This window comes from Rhinoraja longicauda, chromosome 4, assembly GCF_053455715.1.
Source record: "Rhinoraja longicauda isolate Sanriku21f chromosome 4, sRhiLon1.1, whole genome shotgun sequence".
NCBI lineage: Eukaryota > Metazoa > Chordata > Chondrichthyes > Rajiformes > Arhynchobatidae > Rhinoraja > Rhinoraja longicauda.
Genome location: NC_135956.1, coordinates 70,524,588 through 70,543,608, shown reverse-complemented (window position 1 = coordinate 70,543,608; position 19,021 = coordinate 70,524,588). Strand labels below are relative to the sequence as shown.

The 19,021-nt window shown below is 41.0% G+C and overlaps 1 protein-coding gene across 2 annotated transcripts in view; it reads left to right on the top strand.

Moving 5' to 3' along the window:
- The window catches only part of trappc8 (trafficking protein particle complex subunit 8), a 125,795-nt gene that overhangs the window by 31,557 nt on the left and 75,217 nt on the right, over positions 1-19,021 (top strand). Inside the window, exons 3-5 of one of the 2 annotated variants that reach the window (XM_078398028.1) lie at positions 1,910-1,993; positions 14,902-14,991; positions 17,766-17,940. In XM_078398028.1, coding sequence (XP_078254154.1) covers positions 1,910-1,993; positions 14,902-14,991; positions 17,766-17,940 — 349 coding nt within the window. The remainder of the gene's footprint in view (positions 1-1,909; positions 1,994-14,901; positions 14,992-17,765; positions 17,941-19,021) is intronic. The other variant, XM_078398029.1, reaches the window with a different exon arrangement.

The window sequence follows — 19,021 nt, the reverse complement described above, 5'->3', positions numbered from 1 at the left end:
TGGATTATGTGCAGGCCGATAAGGGTTGATCTTGGCATTGTGTTCGGCACAGATATTGTAGGTTGAAGAGCCTGTTCCTGTGCTATACTGTTCTATGATCTTAGACTTTAGAGATACAGCACGGAAACAGATGTTTCAGCCCAACGGGTCTGCGCCGACCAGCGATCACCCTGTGCACGAGAGTACTCCTATACACTTGGGACAATTTTCAGAAGCCAATTTATCTTCAAGCCTGTACTTATTTGGAGTGTGGGAGGAAATCAGAGCACCCGGAGAAAGCCCACACGGTCACAGAGAACGTGCAAACTCCGCACAGACAGCACCGAGTAATCAGGATTGAACCCTGACACCTGACTACAACTGCTTCGACCCTGCTTCCTTAAGCTCTCAATTCCACGCTTCCAGCTTCTGTGGCTCCATCCTATCTATTCTGCAGATGAGAATTCACACACCTAATACTCTTGATGCTCTCTCAACTTTGGCTTCCCCTCTACCATTATTGATAGGGTTCTCAATCTTATTCATTCCATTTCCTACATTTCTGTTTTCATGCCCTCCCCTCCTACCCAGCGCAAGGGTGGTATTTTTCTATCCTTGCCCTTAACTCCAGTAGCCACAGGCAATATCTCGTACATAATTTCTACATCTATAACATTGCCATACCAGAGCCTCCCCCTTTGAATCTTCCATAGACTTTGTGTGGAGGAAAAAACTCTTCCATTACATTTTATCTCTGTACCGCCCACTCCCCTGACATCAGTCTGAAGAAGGGTCTCGACCCGAAACGTCACCTATTCCTTCTCTCCAGAGATGCTACCTGTCCCACTGATTACTCCAACATTTTGTCTCTATCTTCCCTCTGATTCCTTTGCTTTTCCGTCTCTATCATCAGCCATTCCTCCTGAGGTCATTTCCAATGAAATCTCATCAGAGGCAACACATGCTATTTTATCCCCTTCCTTTATTCGGGGACCTTGACAGTCTCTCCTGGTGAATTAATTCATTTCTACTTCCAATTTATTTTAGTCATCGTATGGTTGCTTCTGCATTGGTGGAATGTGCAGATTGGCTGACTGTCTAGGAGAATACCTCAGTTCAGTCTCCAAGGGCGGATGTGACATTCTGGTTGCCTGTCCCATTCTTTCTTGACTTTGAGATATAGTGAGGTGTCTGCGGCTTCATTCAAAGTTGATAGGTTCCCCTTTATATGACTTGGCTAATGAAGGCTTGTGGTGCTTGTTTTTGTGGTTGTGAGTTATCTTTTAGTTTGACTGGTGTCATGTGGCTGATTAAGTCCCAGGTTAATTTATTTAATAGCCGAGACCTTCTCACAGCATGAACCACTCTAATGGAGGTGTGTGGATAAAATTAAGCCAATACCATGGAAGCCGAAATAAATTTGTACTCGAATGCAGTTCTGAAGACTTCAAAATATGAGCACACCGAAGGAAGACCTTAACCATCAGAAGATGCGAAGTGCAACTGAGTCTGCCTGCTTAAACGTGCATTGTGAAATGTTAATTACAAGATTTCTTCCTACCCGTTGCTTTTAAATCAGATTTATTTTTTAAAACGCCTTAATTTTTTTGTGATTTGTTTTTAATGTCAATTGCTATTTGAGCACACAAAAGTAGACACTAAGCTGAATAGGTGAGGCAGCACTTGAGAGTAATGGTGGTTGTATCAGCTGGACATTTGTGTGGATTAGGTTAGGTTGCTACATTTTCAGAGTTGGGCTCTATGTTGAATGTAAATGTATTTGGATGTTGAAAATTAGTTTTTCCAAGCATAATTCTGTTAGAAACACCAAGTTGTTTTAGAAAGCCTGATTTTGGACGTTTCTATAATGATTAAATGAGTTCTTAACTCTGATGATGGGTCATTAATATCGTCTTCTGTTTTCCATCAGATCGCTCAGTTAAAGCTAGTGTTCCATGGTACAATAATTGGAAAGACACTTTGACGCAGCTGAGTTCGTCCAAGTTCCATGCAGGTATTTTTTAAAGTTGGTGTGGGCTTTGGAGCTACTTAACTTCTCCCCTTTCCATTTCCTTTCATTAAAATTACCTTGCTAGTTTGTAGCTCTCCATCTTCTCTGACTGCTGATGTTTTTCTTGGACTTTATATTGCAGACGAGCTGCTGAAGCAGTCATGATCAACTTGAATGGCTAAGGTGGATTCAAGGGCTAAATGCATACCTCTTGTTTTCTTTGCTGTGTTTGCATGCTATTTGTTGCAAAAATCAAAGCAGTTAAGAGACCAACTCGAAACAAACATAATAGTATTTGCAGATTTAACTCTCCATTTCCTCTACTTGGTTCTTCCAGGGTACTCATAATCTGACTGTACCCTCCTCTCCTTCACTACTGCCCCGATTACTTTTGTGTTCCTCGACCACTCGTCTCTTGTACTTCCATTTAGCATCTTCTCCACCTGGATCCATTTTCTCTCTCCTAAGACCTTTTCTTTACATCTGACCCTGCAGCACCCCCCGCATTCCGCCTCGCCTGACTCCACCTCCCCTAACCTTTTTGAAGATTGTCCTTAAATCCCAGGTTTTCGCAAGGTGTTTAGCTACCTGTCCTAATGTCAGGTTCTGATTCTGCAGAATCAAAATCTGAAGAAGGGTCCTTACCCAAATCGTCGCCTATCCGTTTCTTCCATAGATGCTGCCTGACTCGCTGAATTCCTCCAGCACTTTGTTTTGCTCAAGATTCCAGCATCTGCAGACTCTTGTGTCTCTATTGTCATTACTGGGCTTGATGTTTATGTTCAATGAGTTTACTGTGAGGCACCTTAGATTGCTTTTGTATTTTAGGCCAGCTGTAATGTAGGTGTCGTAGCAGAACAGTTTCCTGATGATAAGCTGTCACAAATGGAGCTCTATTAATGTCTTAATTTATTCTTGTGTTCTTGTTCATGGGTAAGTAAACCAGACCATATTTATCTCCAAGAGTCCTTTTGAAAGAACAATCCAATTGTCTACATCTACTTAAAAGGGCCAATGAGACCTCGGTTTAATGTCTCATCTGAAAGACAACACTTCTGTTGATGCAGCACTCACTGAGGACTGACACTAGAATGCCTGAAGAAGTGTCTCAACTCAAAACTTTATACTTTCAGTGATACAGAATGGAAACTTTGGCCCACCGAGTGTGCGCACATCAGCGATCACCCCTTACCATAGGATTATCCTACACAATTTACAGAGGCCAAATAACCTACAAACCTGCACATCTTTGGACTGACGTTAGAAATTGGAGCACCGGGAGGAATCCCACACGGTCACAAGGAGAACGTGGGAACTCTGTACAGGTGGCACCCTTTGTCAGGATCGAACCCCTGGGTCTCTGGCACTGTAAGGCAGCTACTCTACAGCTGCGCCACTGTGCTACCCCTAACAAAATCTCTCCATGATCTCCAGAGAGGCTGCCTGACCGGCTGAGTTACTCCAGCATGTTGTGTCCACTTGAGTGTCATGTTAGGTTGATACTTTGTATCAAAATGTTTGTAGCTCATATTATTTGGATGGAATTGCACCTTTCAAGACTACTCTGACATTGAAAGCATTTGCTTAGTGTGTGCAATAGATTGGAACTAATGTCTTTTATCTACATTGATAATTTTTCCAATGTTTGCATTGCACTTTTAGATTTACGGACTATTTTGCCTTTGCTTGGAGTTTGATTTTGACACAGCTGTATATTGAAGTACGATGCCTTTTGAATGCACATTATGTTTAGTCTTTGCCTTTGGATCTAATGGACAGGTTTAGGTTTATTGTCGTCCTGTGTACTGAGGCACATTGAAAAGCTTTGTTTTATATTTGGAGATGCAACATGGAAACAAGCCCTTTGGCCACTGAATCCACATCATCCATTGATCACCCATTCACATTTGTTCTTTGTTATTCAGCTTTCTCATCCACTCCTGACACACTAGGGGCAATTTACAGAGGCCAATTAACCTACAAACCCCTACATCTTTGAGATATGGGAGGAAGTTGGAGCACCCGGAGAAAACCCATGTGGTCACAGGGAGAAATTGCAAACTCCACACAGGCAGCCACCCGAGGTCAGGATCGAACTTAGGTCCCTGGTGCTGAGAGGCAACAGCTCTACCAGCTACACCTTACCAAACTCAAGCACAATAGATTGAGCAAAGGGAAAGATATAGAGTGCAGAAAATAGTTCTCAGTTTTGTAGTGCATTAATTCCAATGACAAAGTCCAATGTCTGCAATGGGATACGAATTGAGCAGTACCTATCTTATGGAAGGACAGTTCAGAAGCCTGAGGGCTATATAAAGTGGTTCGGTTGGCTCCCATTTGTAGAAATGCCCCTATTTTCACTTTGATACCCTTGCGGGCATTTTATTTACAGTGCCCTCCATAATGTTTGGGACAAAGACCCATCATTTATTTATTTGCCTCTGTACTCCACAATTTAAAATTTGTAATAGAAAAAATCACGTGATTAAAGTACACTGTCAGATTTTGATAAAAAGGTATTTTTATATATTTTGGTTTCACCATGTAGAAATTACAGCAGTGTTTATACATAGTCCCCCCATTTCAGGGCACCCTAATGTTTGGGACACAGCAATGTAATGTAAAGGAAAGTAGTCATGCTTAGTATTTTGGTGCATATCCTTTGCGTGCAATGACTGCCTGAAGTCTGCGATTCATGGACATCACCAGTTGCTGGGTGTCTTCTCTGGTGATGCTCTGCCAGGCCTGTATTGCAGCCATCTTTAGTTTATGCTTGTTTTGGGGGCTAGTCCCTTTCAGTTTTCTCTTCAGCATATGACAGGCATGCTCAATTTGGGTTCAGATCGGGTGATTGTCTTGGCCACTCAAGAATTGACCATTTTCTAGCTTTGAAAAACTCCTTTGTTGCTTTAGCAGTATATTAGGGATCATTGTCTTGCTGTAGAATGAACTGTCGGCCAATGAGTTTTGAGGCATTTGTTTGAACTTGATCAGATAGGATTTCATTCAGAATTCATTATGCTACTACCATCAGCAGTTGCATCATCAATGAAGATAAGTGAGCTAGTATCTTCAGCAGCCATACATGCCCAGGCCATAACACCCCCACCACCGTGTTTCACAGATAAGGTGGTATGCTTTGGATCTTGAGCATTTCCTTCTCTCCTCCATACTTTGCTCTTGCCATCACTCTAATATAAGTTAATCTTCATCTCATTTGTCCACAAGACTTTTCCAGAACTGTGGTTGCTCTTTTAAGTACTTCTTGGCAAACTGTAACCTGGCCATCCTATTTTTGCGGCTAACCAGTGGTTTGCATCTTGCAGTGTAGCCTCTGTATTTCTGTTCATGAAGTCTTCTGCGGACAGTGGTCGTTGACAAATCCACACCTGACTCCTGAAGAGTGTTTCTGATCTGTTGGACAGGTGTTTGGGGATTTTTTTTATTATAGAGAGAATTCTTCTGTCATCAGCTGTTGCATCTCCTTCCTTGGCCTGCCAGTCCCTTTGCGATTAGTAAGCTCACCAGTGCTCTCTTCTTCATGATGTTCCAAACAGTTGATTTTGTAATCCTAAAGTTTGGCTAATGTCTCTTACAGTTTTATTTGTGTTTCTCAGTCTCATAATGGCTTCTTTGACTTTCATTGGCACAACTTTGGTCCTCAAGTTGATAAACAGCAATAAAAGTTTCCGAAGGTGATAGAAAGACTAGGTGCTGAGAGCTCTCTTATACCTGCATTAAGGAGGCATTTAAACACACCTGAACAATTACAAACACCTGTGAAGCCATGTGTCCCTGAAATGGGGGGACTATAAACACAGCTGTAATTTATACATGGTGAAACCAAAATGTATAAAAATACCCATTAATAAAATCTGACAATGTGTACTTTAACTACATGTGATTTTTTTCCATCACAAATCTGAAATTGTGGAGTATAGAGGCAAATAAATAAATGATGGGTCTTTGTCCCAAACATTATGGAGGGCACTGACCTTCCATGCGCGGTGGGTGGAGTAAACTGATTCTGTGTGTCCATGTCTTAGAGAATTCGTTCAGCAATACTAATAATCTTAATCATTGAAGAGATTTTGCAGCGAATAACTTGAATTGTACATCTTCGTGGAAATGCTAATATCTAGATTATGGCATTCCAGTTTTTTTTCCCCCGACATATCGTACTTTATAAATATTAGAAAATAACTGAGGATCTCCATTTCCTAATGCCAAATTTCAAAAAGAAAAAGGGTATGGGAGATAGAGGAAGTTACACTCTTTTATTACTTTTCACAATATTTTAGAAAAGTATTACCTCCATTTATTAATACCAGATCATTGGAACTTGATCTGGTAACAATAAATTCTTCTATCCATTTTCAGTTTGAAGAAGGGTCTCTACCCGAAACATCACCCATTCCTTCTCTCCAGAGATGTTGCCTATCCCGCTGAGTTACTCCAGCACTTTGTGTCTACCTTTGAATACTAGGGAACTTGGGGAATGTTAATGGGATGTCCTGGTAATAGACTGCATTACAGTAGAGGAAGTGCTGGATAAACCTCTGGAGCCTGATCCGAGCTTCATTCCTTGCTTTAAGAGACTGAGGGGTGATCTTGTGGAGAGGCATAGATAGGGTGAATGCATGGTCTTTGTTCCAGTGGGAAACCAGAGGGTGTAGGTTTAAGGTGAGAGGGAAAAGATTTAATAGGAGCCTGAGGGGCAACCTTTTATCCAGAAGATGGTCCATATATCATACAAGCTACCAGAGGAAGTGCCAGAGACAGTTTCAATAACATTTTAAAGATATTTGTGCTGATACGTGGTAGGAAAGGGTTGAACCTATGTGGGACAAATGCAGACAAATGGGATGAGCATAGGCAGGCAATTTGATCAGCATGTATGAGTTGGGCCAACAGCTATTTTTCAGTGTTCTGACTGAAATTTGGAGCTGGTCATTTTGTAGATTGAATTGGACATATCTTATGTTAGGAGCAAATACCAAGTTGGTGAGTACTTCTGAATTTGTCTCCTTCCCTGTGTGTCTGCACTTAAGTGAAATGATTATTATTTACCTTCAACTCGATGGTTATTCTTGGAACACACTGTACTGCCTGTGTTTGCAAACAGCTCAGTAACTGTTATCTTATTCTACTATACAGGCTGGTGTTCTCATTGTATGTGAGAGATGGAATGGAACTAAAAATAATTTGGCTGCACTTTACTGTCCATCTGTTCCAAAAGTTGATATTGGATTATGGTAATTTATGGACTGTGAATAGTTGATTGGCTTTCAATTGGAAAAGTTGGAGTTATGGTTTAAATATGGTTACTAATATGTCAGGGAACTCGTGAGACATTTCTATGTCTAGGAAGCGATGAAAATGTGGAACTTATCACTAGAGGAATAGTTAAAACAAGCAGCAATGTTGCATTTAAGTGACATTGATAGGAGTGGGTAAAGGAAAAAGGGAAGATAATTTTTTAGTGAAGGGGCAGAAGGCTTGTATGAATACTGATATTCTCCATCTGCACCAAGCAGTTTGTTTCTCTATTGTCCATTCCACTTAATTCATATACTTTGCATTTCGTAGCCACATTTTTTCCTGCCAACTGCAGTACTTTTGAACAGAGCTTAAGCATTTAGTGACACAAGGAACTGCAGATGATGGAATCTTGAGCAAAAACAGAGTGTTGGACTAACTCGGGTAAAGGCAGCATCTGTGGAGGGAGGAGATAGATAAGTCGGGATGCTTGAGACTGATTGTAATGGGAGGGGGGGGAGGAAGATGGAAACGAGGTGGGGGTGGAACAAAATGGAGCAAGTGATGGGTGAATACTGGTGAGAAGGGTTTGATTGACAAATGGGCGGACAAATGTCAGTTGCAAAGGAGCACAAGGGAGTCGGAAGAGAAGAGAAATGAAAAGCCAGGGAGGGATATAGGTGGAAGTGGACAGGTGTGGGGGAAGGTAAAGGGGGGAAAGAGTGGGGGGGATAGTGGGAGAGATGTGTACGTACACAGAAAAAGAAAAGGAAGGAGGATGTTACTTAAAATTTGAGAATTCCATGTTCACACTGTTGGATTGTAATCTACCCAAGTGGAATATGAGATGGTGTTCTCCCAGTTTTTGTCTGTGACTTCACTCTTGCAATGAAGGAGGTATCCCAAGACAGTGAAGTCAGTATGGGAGCAGGAAGAAGAGTTAAAATGGTAAGCAACCTGGAGATCCAGCAGGCAAGTGTTTGGCGAAATGTTTGCTTAGTTTATGCTTAGTCCTGCCACTATAAATGAGGCTTTACCAGGTACACCAAATGCAATGGATGACATTAGAAGTGCATGCGAGTCTCTATCTTTCCAGGAATGACTGCTGGGGGGGGGGGATGGAGGTGAGGGAGGAGGTATAGGTTCAGCTGTTGCATCTCCTTCCCGGCCATTGGAGGGGAAAGCACATGGAGCAGGGGCAGTTTAGATGGGGAGGGATGAGTGAATCAAGGAGTTGCTGAGAAACATTAGAAACGGAGAAAAATAGGTGCAGGAGTAGACCATTCGGCCACCATTCAGTATGATCGTGGCTGATCATCTAAAATCAATACCCCGTTCCTGCTTTTTCCCCATATCCCTTGAATTCTTTAGCCCTAAGAGCTAAATCTAACTCTCTCTTGGAAACTGGTCTCTGTGTCAAGTCAAGTCAAGTCAAGTCAATTTATTTGTATAGCACATTTAAAAACAACCCACGTTGACCAAAGTGCTGCACATCTGACTAGGAAAAAAAGAAACATACAGTGGCAGGCAGCCAAACACAACGGCGCGGCCATCTTGAACAAAATGTTAATTCAATCACCCACAGTCCAACAATAAAAGCACTAAACAGGCACCCAAATTACCCAACCCCAAAAACCCCCCAAAACACAGTCCAACAATAGAAGCATTAAATAGGCATTCAAATCACACACCCTAAAACCCCCCAAAACACAGTCCAACAATAAAAACATCAAACAGGCACTTGAACCACCCAACCCCAAAAAAACACACAAAAAAGAAACATCCATCAAAGAAACATCCATCACAGTGAGTCTCCTCCAGTCCTCTCCTCACTGTGATGGAAGGCCACAATGTCTTTCCCTTCTCCCGCTGTGCCTCGCCCGCAGCCAGGTTGTTGTGGTTGCAGGCCGCACCGGACGGTCCACAGCGGGCCAAGCCCAAGGCGCGTCGCGTCGCAGCCGCTCCCGCAGCCTCCGAAGACGGCCGGCTCCGCCGATGATAAGTCCGATCCGGGGCGGGCGAACACGCTGTCGCTGTCGCTGCCGCTGTTGCTGCACGTCGGGGCGGTCGTGGCTCCCGACATTGAAGCCCCCGCCCAGCAGAGAAATATCCCGCGGCCATCCTAGGCCGCTTCTGTGGGAAGCAGTGGGAATGGGAAGATGTGACTGATGGTGGGATCATGTTGATGGTGATGGAAATGTCATTGCAATGATGTGTGGATTGCAGAGGCTGGTGAGGTGAATTTAGATGGATGTAATTATGGTTTTGATGTACAGTTATTGCAAATTTGGATGGTGGGGGGCTGTGGATTGGAATATAAAAATAAGTCTTAATGAAATTGCCCAGGCCATTGCGATAAGACTGCAGAGGGCAACATGCAGTTTAGGTCGTGTCTGGCAGGGAAGTCCAGAAACTGTCTGATATATGTAATTGGACTGAAGGGAGGGAAAACTTTGACTTAGAAGGTTGGAAATAGTTGGAATTCTCTGGCACAGATGGAGTGCTTTGGATGCTCGGGATAGTCATTTGTGATATTGAGTTCATTTAAAACTAAGATTAATATGTCTTTGAACACTAAGAGGTCTGTCAATCAGACAGACGAGTGAAGTTAGAGGATTGACCAAGATTGTAAAACAGGCTTGAGGACTCTGGACTATTTATGATCCAAGTTTGCTTGTGGGGAGACCAGAATCTCCCAAAGTCCTTCATATTCCCCTAAGTACAAATGCAACAATTCCTCTGGGATCTATTCTTTTGTTTTACCAAATTGATAATTATATTAAAGCATATAGATAATGGTTCCGTTTCTGCAGTACTATGTGTACATCAGTGACCCATTAAAAGTTAAAGAAAGGGGCTTGTTTTGGTAAAATTTCTCCGAGCATCTTGGGACATTTTTGTGTGTTAAAGCAGCAATAAATGTAGATAGTGATCAAATGTGGAAGATATCTTCTAAGTTATAGAGGCATGGGAAGGAAGATTTTGTACATGGCCTTTGCATTTACATTTTACATTTATCTTGTTTCAGTTTTAAGAACTCATTCACTTGAGTATTGTTTCACTGTACAAATCTGAATTATAGATTGTTTGAATGTACAGTGTGATGTCCAAATGTCCAAAAGCTTGACCCTAATTTAAAGTCTCAAACTCAGCAAGGCTGATACGTATGCCATCAAAGTTTCTGGTTCTATTGCAGAATTCTGGGAAAAGGAATGGTGTTTTCAAATAGATTTTAATAAGGAAACATGACGGGTTCATAAACTGACCTTTCTGATATTTAGCAAGCAGAAAACACTTGCAGTGGATAGTAGAGAAGTGGAAAAAATTACATTACTTTCTTTATGTAAAATTAAAGTTTTAGCATAAAAGCAACCGAAGATCAAAGAAACAGTGGCAAGGTCTAATTAGGTATCATCAGTATACATGAAAAATAAATGCTTAGAACTGCAAGATGCTGGTTTAAACCGAAGACAGACACAAAATGCTGAAGTAACTCAGCGGGAGACCAGCAGCATCTCTGGAGAGAAGGAATGGTTGAGTCCCTTCGTCAAAATAAATGCTTTATTTTCAATTGCCACTGAGAGTAGTTTATTTTATTGTTGTGTACCGAAGTACAGTGGAAGGCTTATGTTGCATGCTATACAGCCTGCGGAAAGACTATACATTATTACAATCAAGCTGTCCACAGTGTACAGTTACTGTGTGGGAAGAAACTGCAGATGCTAGTTGACTCTGAAGATAGACACAAAATGCTGGGGTAACTGATTACATTTTACTGATTGTATGCTTCGTTGTCACCCTCCCCTCAGCGAACAATGATCTATTCTACATTTTCCTTGATCAATGTCCCCTTTGATCTCTCATTTCACACCTTCCCCTTCCATGTCTGAAGAAGGTTCTCAACCCAAAACATCACCCATTCCTTCTCTCCAGAGATGCCGTCTGTCCCACTGAGTTACTCCATCAATTTGTCTATCTTCGGTGTACAGTTACTGAGTAGGTACAGAGTAGGTAGAAAAACAGGTCAAGGTTGGATAATTCAGAAGGCATGATAGCTACTGATATTCTGATTTCAATTGTCTGGATAATTGAAGCAATGCATTGCTTTTCCACTTACCACTCACTCAAACAGCCCATCCCCTTTCTAAAAAAAGTATTTTAAAAATACCACATGGAATTAACAATTTATCGTATTGGGATTATTAATCTAATCTTTCCTAATTTAATCTAATTGGTTTATTATTGCAGAAATTATTTTTTGCATAAGTTGATACTGAATTTAGAAAGCAAAAATTGGATTAATACTAAATTTATAACATACCCACCACTTTAAATGTATTGTGTCCAGGGTTTTGTTTTATTTGAGAAAATGCTTCTTCTTTTAAGGTGAAAGAAATTTAAAGGTTTTCGATAATTTTACTGCTAAAAATAAATAGGAAGTACAAGGTGATTAATCGTAGTACTTGTAATTTGACACTTTAAATCTATTGCTACCTTGAGTTTGATATAGCGAATCATTTTTAATTTTCTTGCATTAAAGTTGATAGAATTGTTGTGAAACAAACAATCTCACCAGAAACGACCATAGAGTCACACAACACAGAAACAGGCCCTTCGGCCCAACTTGTCCCTGTTGACCATGATGCACCATCTACACGAGATGAACAGTAGCTGGGAATCAATATAGGAAGGAGTAAATTTCCTATTTTCCTCTATTTCACAGAAATCCACTTTACACAATTTCTGACAAAGTAAAATACAGTAAATCAAGACATTAAAATTTGCCAAGATGGGCAAATATCAGAATTATTTATCAGCTGGTGTTTGAATTGTTAATTCCTTTAGTGTCACGTGCTTTAACTCAGTTCTTAAATTGCAAAGAACCGCCAGAAATATAACTGGGTCTATTTTTGAGAGATACTGATGATAAAATAATCAACTGATTAGTTAAAATACATTCAAATTTACCAACAGCATTTGTTTTCAGAATTTTTCCATTTGAAAAAAAATTGCATTTAGTGGAAGCTTAAGAAAACATTGAAGTATAAATTGCTAATGTCATGTTGTATATAATTCATGAATGAAGTTATGATGGTCAGTTATTATGAAGGCACACTTTTGGAAATGATAAGTAAATAATGGTATTCCTCGGAAGCAGTTGGAACCAGGTAAAGAAGATCCTCCTGACTTGGGAATTCAGTTTTTGTGCTAGAAGCTTTCATGAAATGAGTAAACTAAACTAAAACGATAAAACAAAAACTTCAGTCCTCAAATAAAGGTTTTGTAATGCCAGGATAGTTAATGGCCATAGATGAACTGCACCACTGTACTGCCCTTAAAATGGTGGGATGTTAAAATTATAATTATTTGTTTGTTTTTATATTCTAGATTTTTAAAACAATTACCAATTGGATTTTTTTAACAATTTGAATCCTCTAATTTTTTGGAGGTTTCTGTCCACCTGCACGATTTCACCCATTTCACCCGAAGTCAGCTCTCGGCATGATGTCACTGGGGAAACTGCAGATTGTGGACCTTTTAAATGACCAACATGATGTGTACAATGGTTCATAAATGCATAAATTATAGGAGCAGAATGAGGCCATTTGGCCCAACAATTCTACTCTGCCATTCAATCATGGCTGATCTATCTTTCCCCCTCAACCCCATTCACCTATCTTCTCCCCATAAGGCTTGACACCCATACTAATCAAGAATCTGTCAATCTCTGTCTTAAAAATACCCGATGACTTGGCCACCATTTCTGTCTGGCAATGAATTCCACAGATTCACCACTCCCCGACTAAAGAAATTCCTCCATCTCCTTTCTAAAAGTATGTTCTTTTATTCTGTGGCTATGGCCTCTGGTCCAATACTTTCCCTCTAGGTGAAGCGTCCTCTCCACATCCACTCGATCTATTCAGTAAATGGTGCAGCAGGATGGAACAGAGATGCAGCTTCAATGGGATGTCTTGTGTATGGCACTGTTGCATTTTGTCAGTTGAGTGCTCATTAAGGTCTTTGATAGCTGTCAAACATCCGTCAAAGTCATGGTGCACCTTCAACCCATCAAAGATCTGGATGCAATTTGCTGTGTTTTGTAACAAGGGCTAGAAAACAGACGCATATCAGAATTATCAGCTAGCATTTTAATTGCTGATCTGCAATAGCTGATATGGCAGAAGATGCCCAGTAGGGACTGCACAAAGCAAAGTCCTTCTCATTTGTCATTGGCAAATGTTGGAGGTTATTATATTATGGTAGGGCACTTGGGCAAGGCTATTATGACAAAGCTGTTATGTTGAAGCAGGCCATCTCAAAATTCAAAGCAATCTGGCAAAGTCAACATGGCCTGACCAATTTACTGCTCTTTTTAAAAAAAATTACTGTAGAGAGGAGCAACAGGTGGATATACTGAGCATTCAAGAAGCAGTTTCATACAATGCTTGCTCAAAGGTTATTGCAGAAAAGGTGTGGGAAGTAACAGGGTTTGTAGTAAACAATGAATTAGGGCCATTTTTCTTGTTGGCAAGATGTATAGAGTGGTACTGTTGCTGGGGTCTCATATTACCATTTATATAGAAGATAGACAAAAAATGCTGGAGTACCTCAGCGAATCAGGCAGCATCTCTGGAGAAAATAAATAGGTGACGTTTTAGGTCGGAACACTGCTTCAAACTTGCAATTTATATAAATGATTTGGTGAAGGAACAGAAGGCATGTTGTTAAATGCTCTTAACACCAAAGTAGTTAACAAAAATTAAGTTGTGAAGAGGTCAAAAAGTAACTACACAGTGCAGGAGCAAAATGGAAAGGCCACACGGAGTTGGTGTTTGAAGCCACGGGCGATTTATTAAACTGATGCTCGCCTTCACCCAAAACCTGCTTTGCCTTGCCTCCTGGTGCGCACCAGTTTAATAAATTGCCCTTTACTAACATCAACTCCGCATGGCATTTCCATTTTGCTCCTACACTGTGTAGGTACTTTTTGCCCTACAACAGGGATGTAGATTGGTTAAAAGACTGGGCAAGAATCTGGCACATGGAGTACTGAACATTCAGGTATGTTCATGGATAAGAAATGTTTTGAGGGATATGTGTCAAACGTGCAGATGTGGGCCTCTTGGTCAGCATGGGCAAGTTGGGCCAAAGGGCCTGTTTCCACTCTATGAATCTATGATTATCTAATCATTGATTCTATCTAATTTTTTCCCATTTCAGTAGTCCTTAAATTGACTGTGGTCTAAAGGATTTCTGTTCTCCTCTGTCTCTGGCTCTCCAACGACCTCGAGATCTAGAATCCTCTAACTCCATCCACATTTTAATCACTGCTTAAAACCTCCCCCTCCCCCTCCCATATCCTAATATGTCCAGTGTTTTGTGGTCAAATCATGTCTGACAAAAATCCTCTGCAGCATGTTCGATGCATTGATCTGGAAGATCAGGTGTCTTCTTCAACACCAGCCTGTGGAGTTAATGTGAAAGGTCTTTGGGCGTCGCAAAGCACAAGGCAAAATACTTTGTGTAAAAAATTATTTTGCTTGTAATAGAATTATTGTTCAGTGTGAATGTTTTATCTTGGTATCCATTTGGCAGCATTTTTAAAATAGTTCATGAATTTTTAATTGTTTCTAAATTCTGTATTCTTTTAGCTACCACTCCCTGGTTTGAAGCCTACAGAGAATACTTCTTCCAGTCCATGCCTCCATCAGACCATGAGTTTCTACACCACTATTTGGCATGTATCCTTTTTCTGGCTTGCCCATGGTCTTAATATGCTTATCCTGACAAAGTAAGATGTATTTCTTCACACAGAGAGTGGTGAGTCTGTGGAATTCTCTGCCACAGAAGGTAGTTGAGGCCAGTTCATTGGCTATATTTCAGAGGGAGTTAGATGTGGCCCTTGTGGCTAAAGGGATCAGGGGGTATGGAGAGAAGGCAGGTACAGGTTACTGAGCTGGATGATCAGCCATGATCATATTGAATGGCAGTGCAGACTCGAAGGGCCGAATGTTTCTATGTATCTTTTACAGAAACAAGATTTTGATAGGTTTTAGAAGTTTGGCAGTGTAATTGACTGCAACTAATCAAAGGAGCTGTGAGCTACCAGGGCTGAAGAACATGAAAGCGAACCACAAATTGAATTTTTGTAGAGCCTTCAATTTGACAGAACGTCCCACAGATCTTCCCAGGAGGGCTGACAATAAAAGTTGGTGTCAAGCACAAGGAGAAAATACGGTAGGTTAGCAAATGATTATTCAAAGTGTAGAGGTTTAATGAACATGTTAAATTAGAGAGAGGTCTGCAGTTGGAGTCTTCAGGCAGCTAAAGACATGACTGCTGGTGGAGTGATGAAACGAGAGAACTTATAAGAAGACAGATTTAGAGGATTATTGTCACTGAGGGTTATAGTGGCTGTGCAGCAGAGGTAAGAGAAGGTGAGGCTGCAAGAGACACTTTCAAAGTATGAGAATCTTAAAATGAAGGTGTGACTGGAATATTATCGAGCATAAGTCAGCAAGTGATGAGTGAATGAGATGCGTGCAGCAATAGAGCTAGTGTAACGCAAAAGACCAGATCTATTACCATTGAGAGTGGTCGTGTCAGGGGTGAGAGTTTCGTTTCCACAGTCGCTGAGCAGATTTTGCGGCAGTAGTGTGTGGTGTAAGTTGTGAGGGCATTACTATTTAATCAAGATGGGTAGTGGGGATAGGGTGAACAAATAAGACAGCCAGGTTATGCAATTCTGCAATTCAACTGGCTTACTCCAGGTTAGATTCCGACTACAGGCACAATTTGTTGGAGAAACTCAGTTCCTTTCTGTAGATTCTAACTTATCCTCTAATTTGGCTTGTGGAAAATTCCCTTGATTGCCACGTGGACTAGGGCTTGCATTTGGATGTTTGTGGTCTTTGGAAAATGATCCACATTTTACCTCAAAAAGAATGCAACTGAAATTATTTGAGCTTCACAGATATATCCCTTTTATATTTCAAATTATTTTCTTGGTTGTGTTCAGCTTGGAAACATGTCAGTAAATTGTATGCAATTGTATTTTACCATGGAGTAACGTTCCCAGTATTGTCACTTGGGCTATTAGCGTGGCTCCATGCAGGCATTCTTGTCATCCTGTAAGAAGGTCATGCATTTGAGCCCACTGAAGATGTGAGCACATATCTTTGGGCTCAGTTCGACACTGCACATGGAATGCCGCTCTCCTGGTGGTATCATCTTTTGGATGAGATGTTAAATTAAATTCACTGCCACATGAACCCTATCCCACCACTGGTGAACATGGATCTAATGGCCCTGGTGAACATTGTCCTTAACAGTCACACCCACTCACGTTGCATGTGTGGAATTTTAACCAGAGATCTGGCATGAACCCCAGGAAATTCAGGCATTTTTCCGCAAGTCTAAAATACTTGGTCATTCTGGTTAGTAATTCTGTTTGGTAATTAAAATGAGTTGTGTATTATGTGATTGCACTTTAATCTTGTATTCTTAGAATTCCAACAGATTTGTCAGGCAAGATCTCCCCTTCACAAAACTGTGCTGACTTCGGCCTATTTTAAAATGCACCTCTAAGTACACAGAAACCTTGTCCTTTATAGAGTACATCATCAATAAAAGTGTTATATCCAGCAGTGGGGGCTATCTGTCGATTTGGTGTCATGCAAAGTGAACCTTTGTATAGTACACAATGCTTTGAAATCACCAAACTCCTTTAATTTCTGCCGTGATACTGAAATGCAATGCTGCCTTTCGTTGGCATCATCTTTGAGCAGTTTGCTTTTATTGACCACAAGAATGTAAGCCCATTTGTCCTTTTATGCCTGATCTGCTATTGAAAAGGTTTTCCTGCTCGAACCCCATATTCCTTCACAATTGTACCATTTAAATGCTCCATTGCCGTCTTTCCACTTGGTTCGTTAGCTGCTTTGTGTTGGCTAAATTGAGTAATTGTCCTACTACAACTAGGAATCACAAACCATGGAGACAGCAGGACAGAAGCATCCACTGTGAATTCAGAACTGCAGAGGCTGGTTTACAAAAAAGACACCGTACTGAAGTAACTCAGTGGGTCTGGCAGTATCTCCAAAGAACATGGATATGTGACGTTTTCAACTCAATGTCACCTATCCATGTTCTCCAGGGATGTTGCCCAGCCCACTGAGTTACTCCAGCACTTTCTTTTTGCTGTGTATTCAGTTTGAATTTGGCCTTTGCTGCAAACCCCTCTTTAGATTTCTGCTAGATACAGCGCAGAAAGAAGCCCTTCGGCCCATCAAGTCTGTGCCGACCAGTGATCACTTCGTAAGCTAACACTATCCGACACACTAGAGACAATTTTACAAGTTACCGAAACCAATTAACCTGATGAAAAAGAAAATATCAAATCTGCAATTGAGGTATCACTACATTAACAAATGTGATTTTCATAATTTTACCTGTGCACCAAAGGCATTCAATTTAGAAATTGTTTGAACTGCATTTTCCTTAAGTGTACCTGCAGGCATGCTAGTGGTGTCATCAAGAGACTCTGACTCAATGGAACAGTTTTTCAAGCTATCACAAGAACAGCATCGTATTCAGCACAGCAGTGATTACTCGTATCCAAAGTGGTTTATTCCAAACACGTTGAAGTACTATGTTTTACTGCATGATGTCAGTGAAGGGGGAGTAGAAAGGTAAGCTTTGAATCATTTGATCTTAAGCTCTCTAAAAATGGTAAAATGTTTGCAAATTCTAGAATTATGGTATTCAAGCTCAGTGGAAAATGTCATTCGATTTATATTCAACTACCAGGCAGCAAAGTGTAGCAGCTGGTAAAGATGCTGTGTGGCAGCACCACAAACCCAGGTTTGATTGTGACCTCGGCCACTGTGGTGTTTACACATTCTTAGATTTTCTCCGAATGCTCCGGTTTCCTCCCGCATCGGAAAGACCTGTGGGTTTGTAAGTTAATTGACCTCTTAAAATTGGCCTTGATGTCTATGGAGTGGATAAGATTGGGATAATGTAGAGCTAGTGTAAATGAGTAATCAACGGTCAACATGGACCCAGTGGGCTGAAGGGTCAATTTCCATGCTGAATCTCTGAACTAAACTACTTTGTTCAGAGGCACAAAGAACTGCAGATGCTGGAATCTTGAGCAAAACAAAGTGTTGGAGGAACTCCACAGGTCAGGCAGCATCTGTGGGAGGAATGAATATGAAACTGAAGAAGTGCCCTGCCCCAAAATGCTGGCTGACCATTCCCTCCACAGATGCTGGCTGACATGCTGGGCTTTTATTTTACTCAGTTTGCTGCATGATGGAATTGACGCTGTCATGGAAACAAAAGACCAAACAAGAGAATTTATCAGTTAATTAGACAGGTCATTTGTTTATATTGTGAATGTCTCAACGGAGTTTCTGGTCCTGGTACTTCCCCATCTTTTTAATCAAGCAAAACACACAGTAACTCTGAGGAAGGGTCCTGACCCGAAATGTAGCCTGTCCATTCCCTCCACAGATACTGCCTGACCCGCTGAGTCACTCTCAAAACTTTATTTTACAAAGTGTTTGTAAATGTTTCCAGCATCTACAGTTCTTTGTGTCTTCATAATCGAGCAGATTCGAACAGCATTTATCACAAGAGTAGGTGAATGTTCCTACATTGTAACCCGAGCCAGCCAACCTCATTTATAGACAATAGACAATAGGTACAGGAGTAGGCCAATCCGCCCTTCAAGCCAGCACCGCCATTCAATGTGATCATGGCTGATCA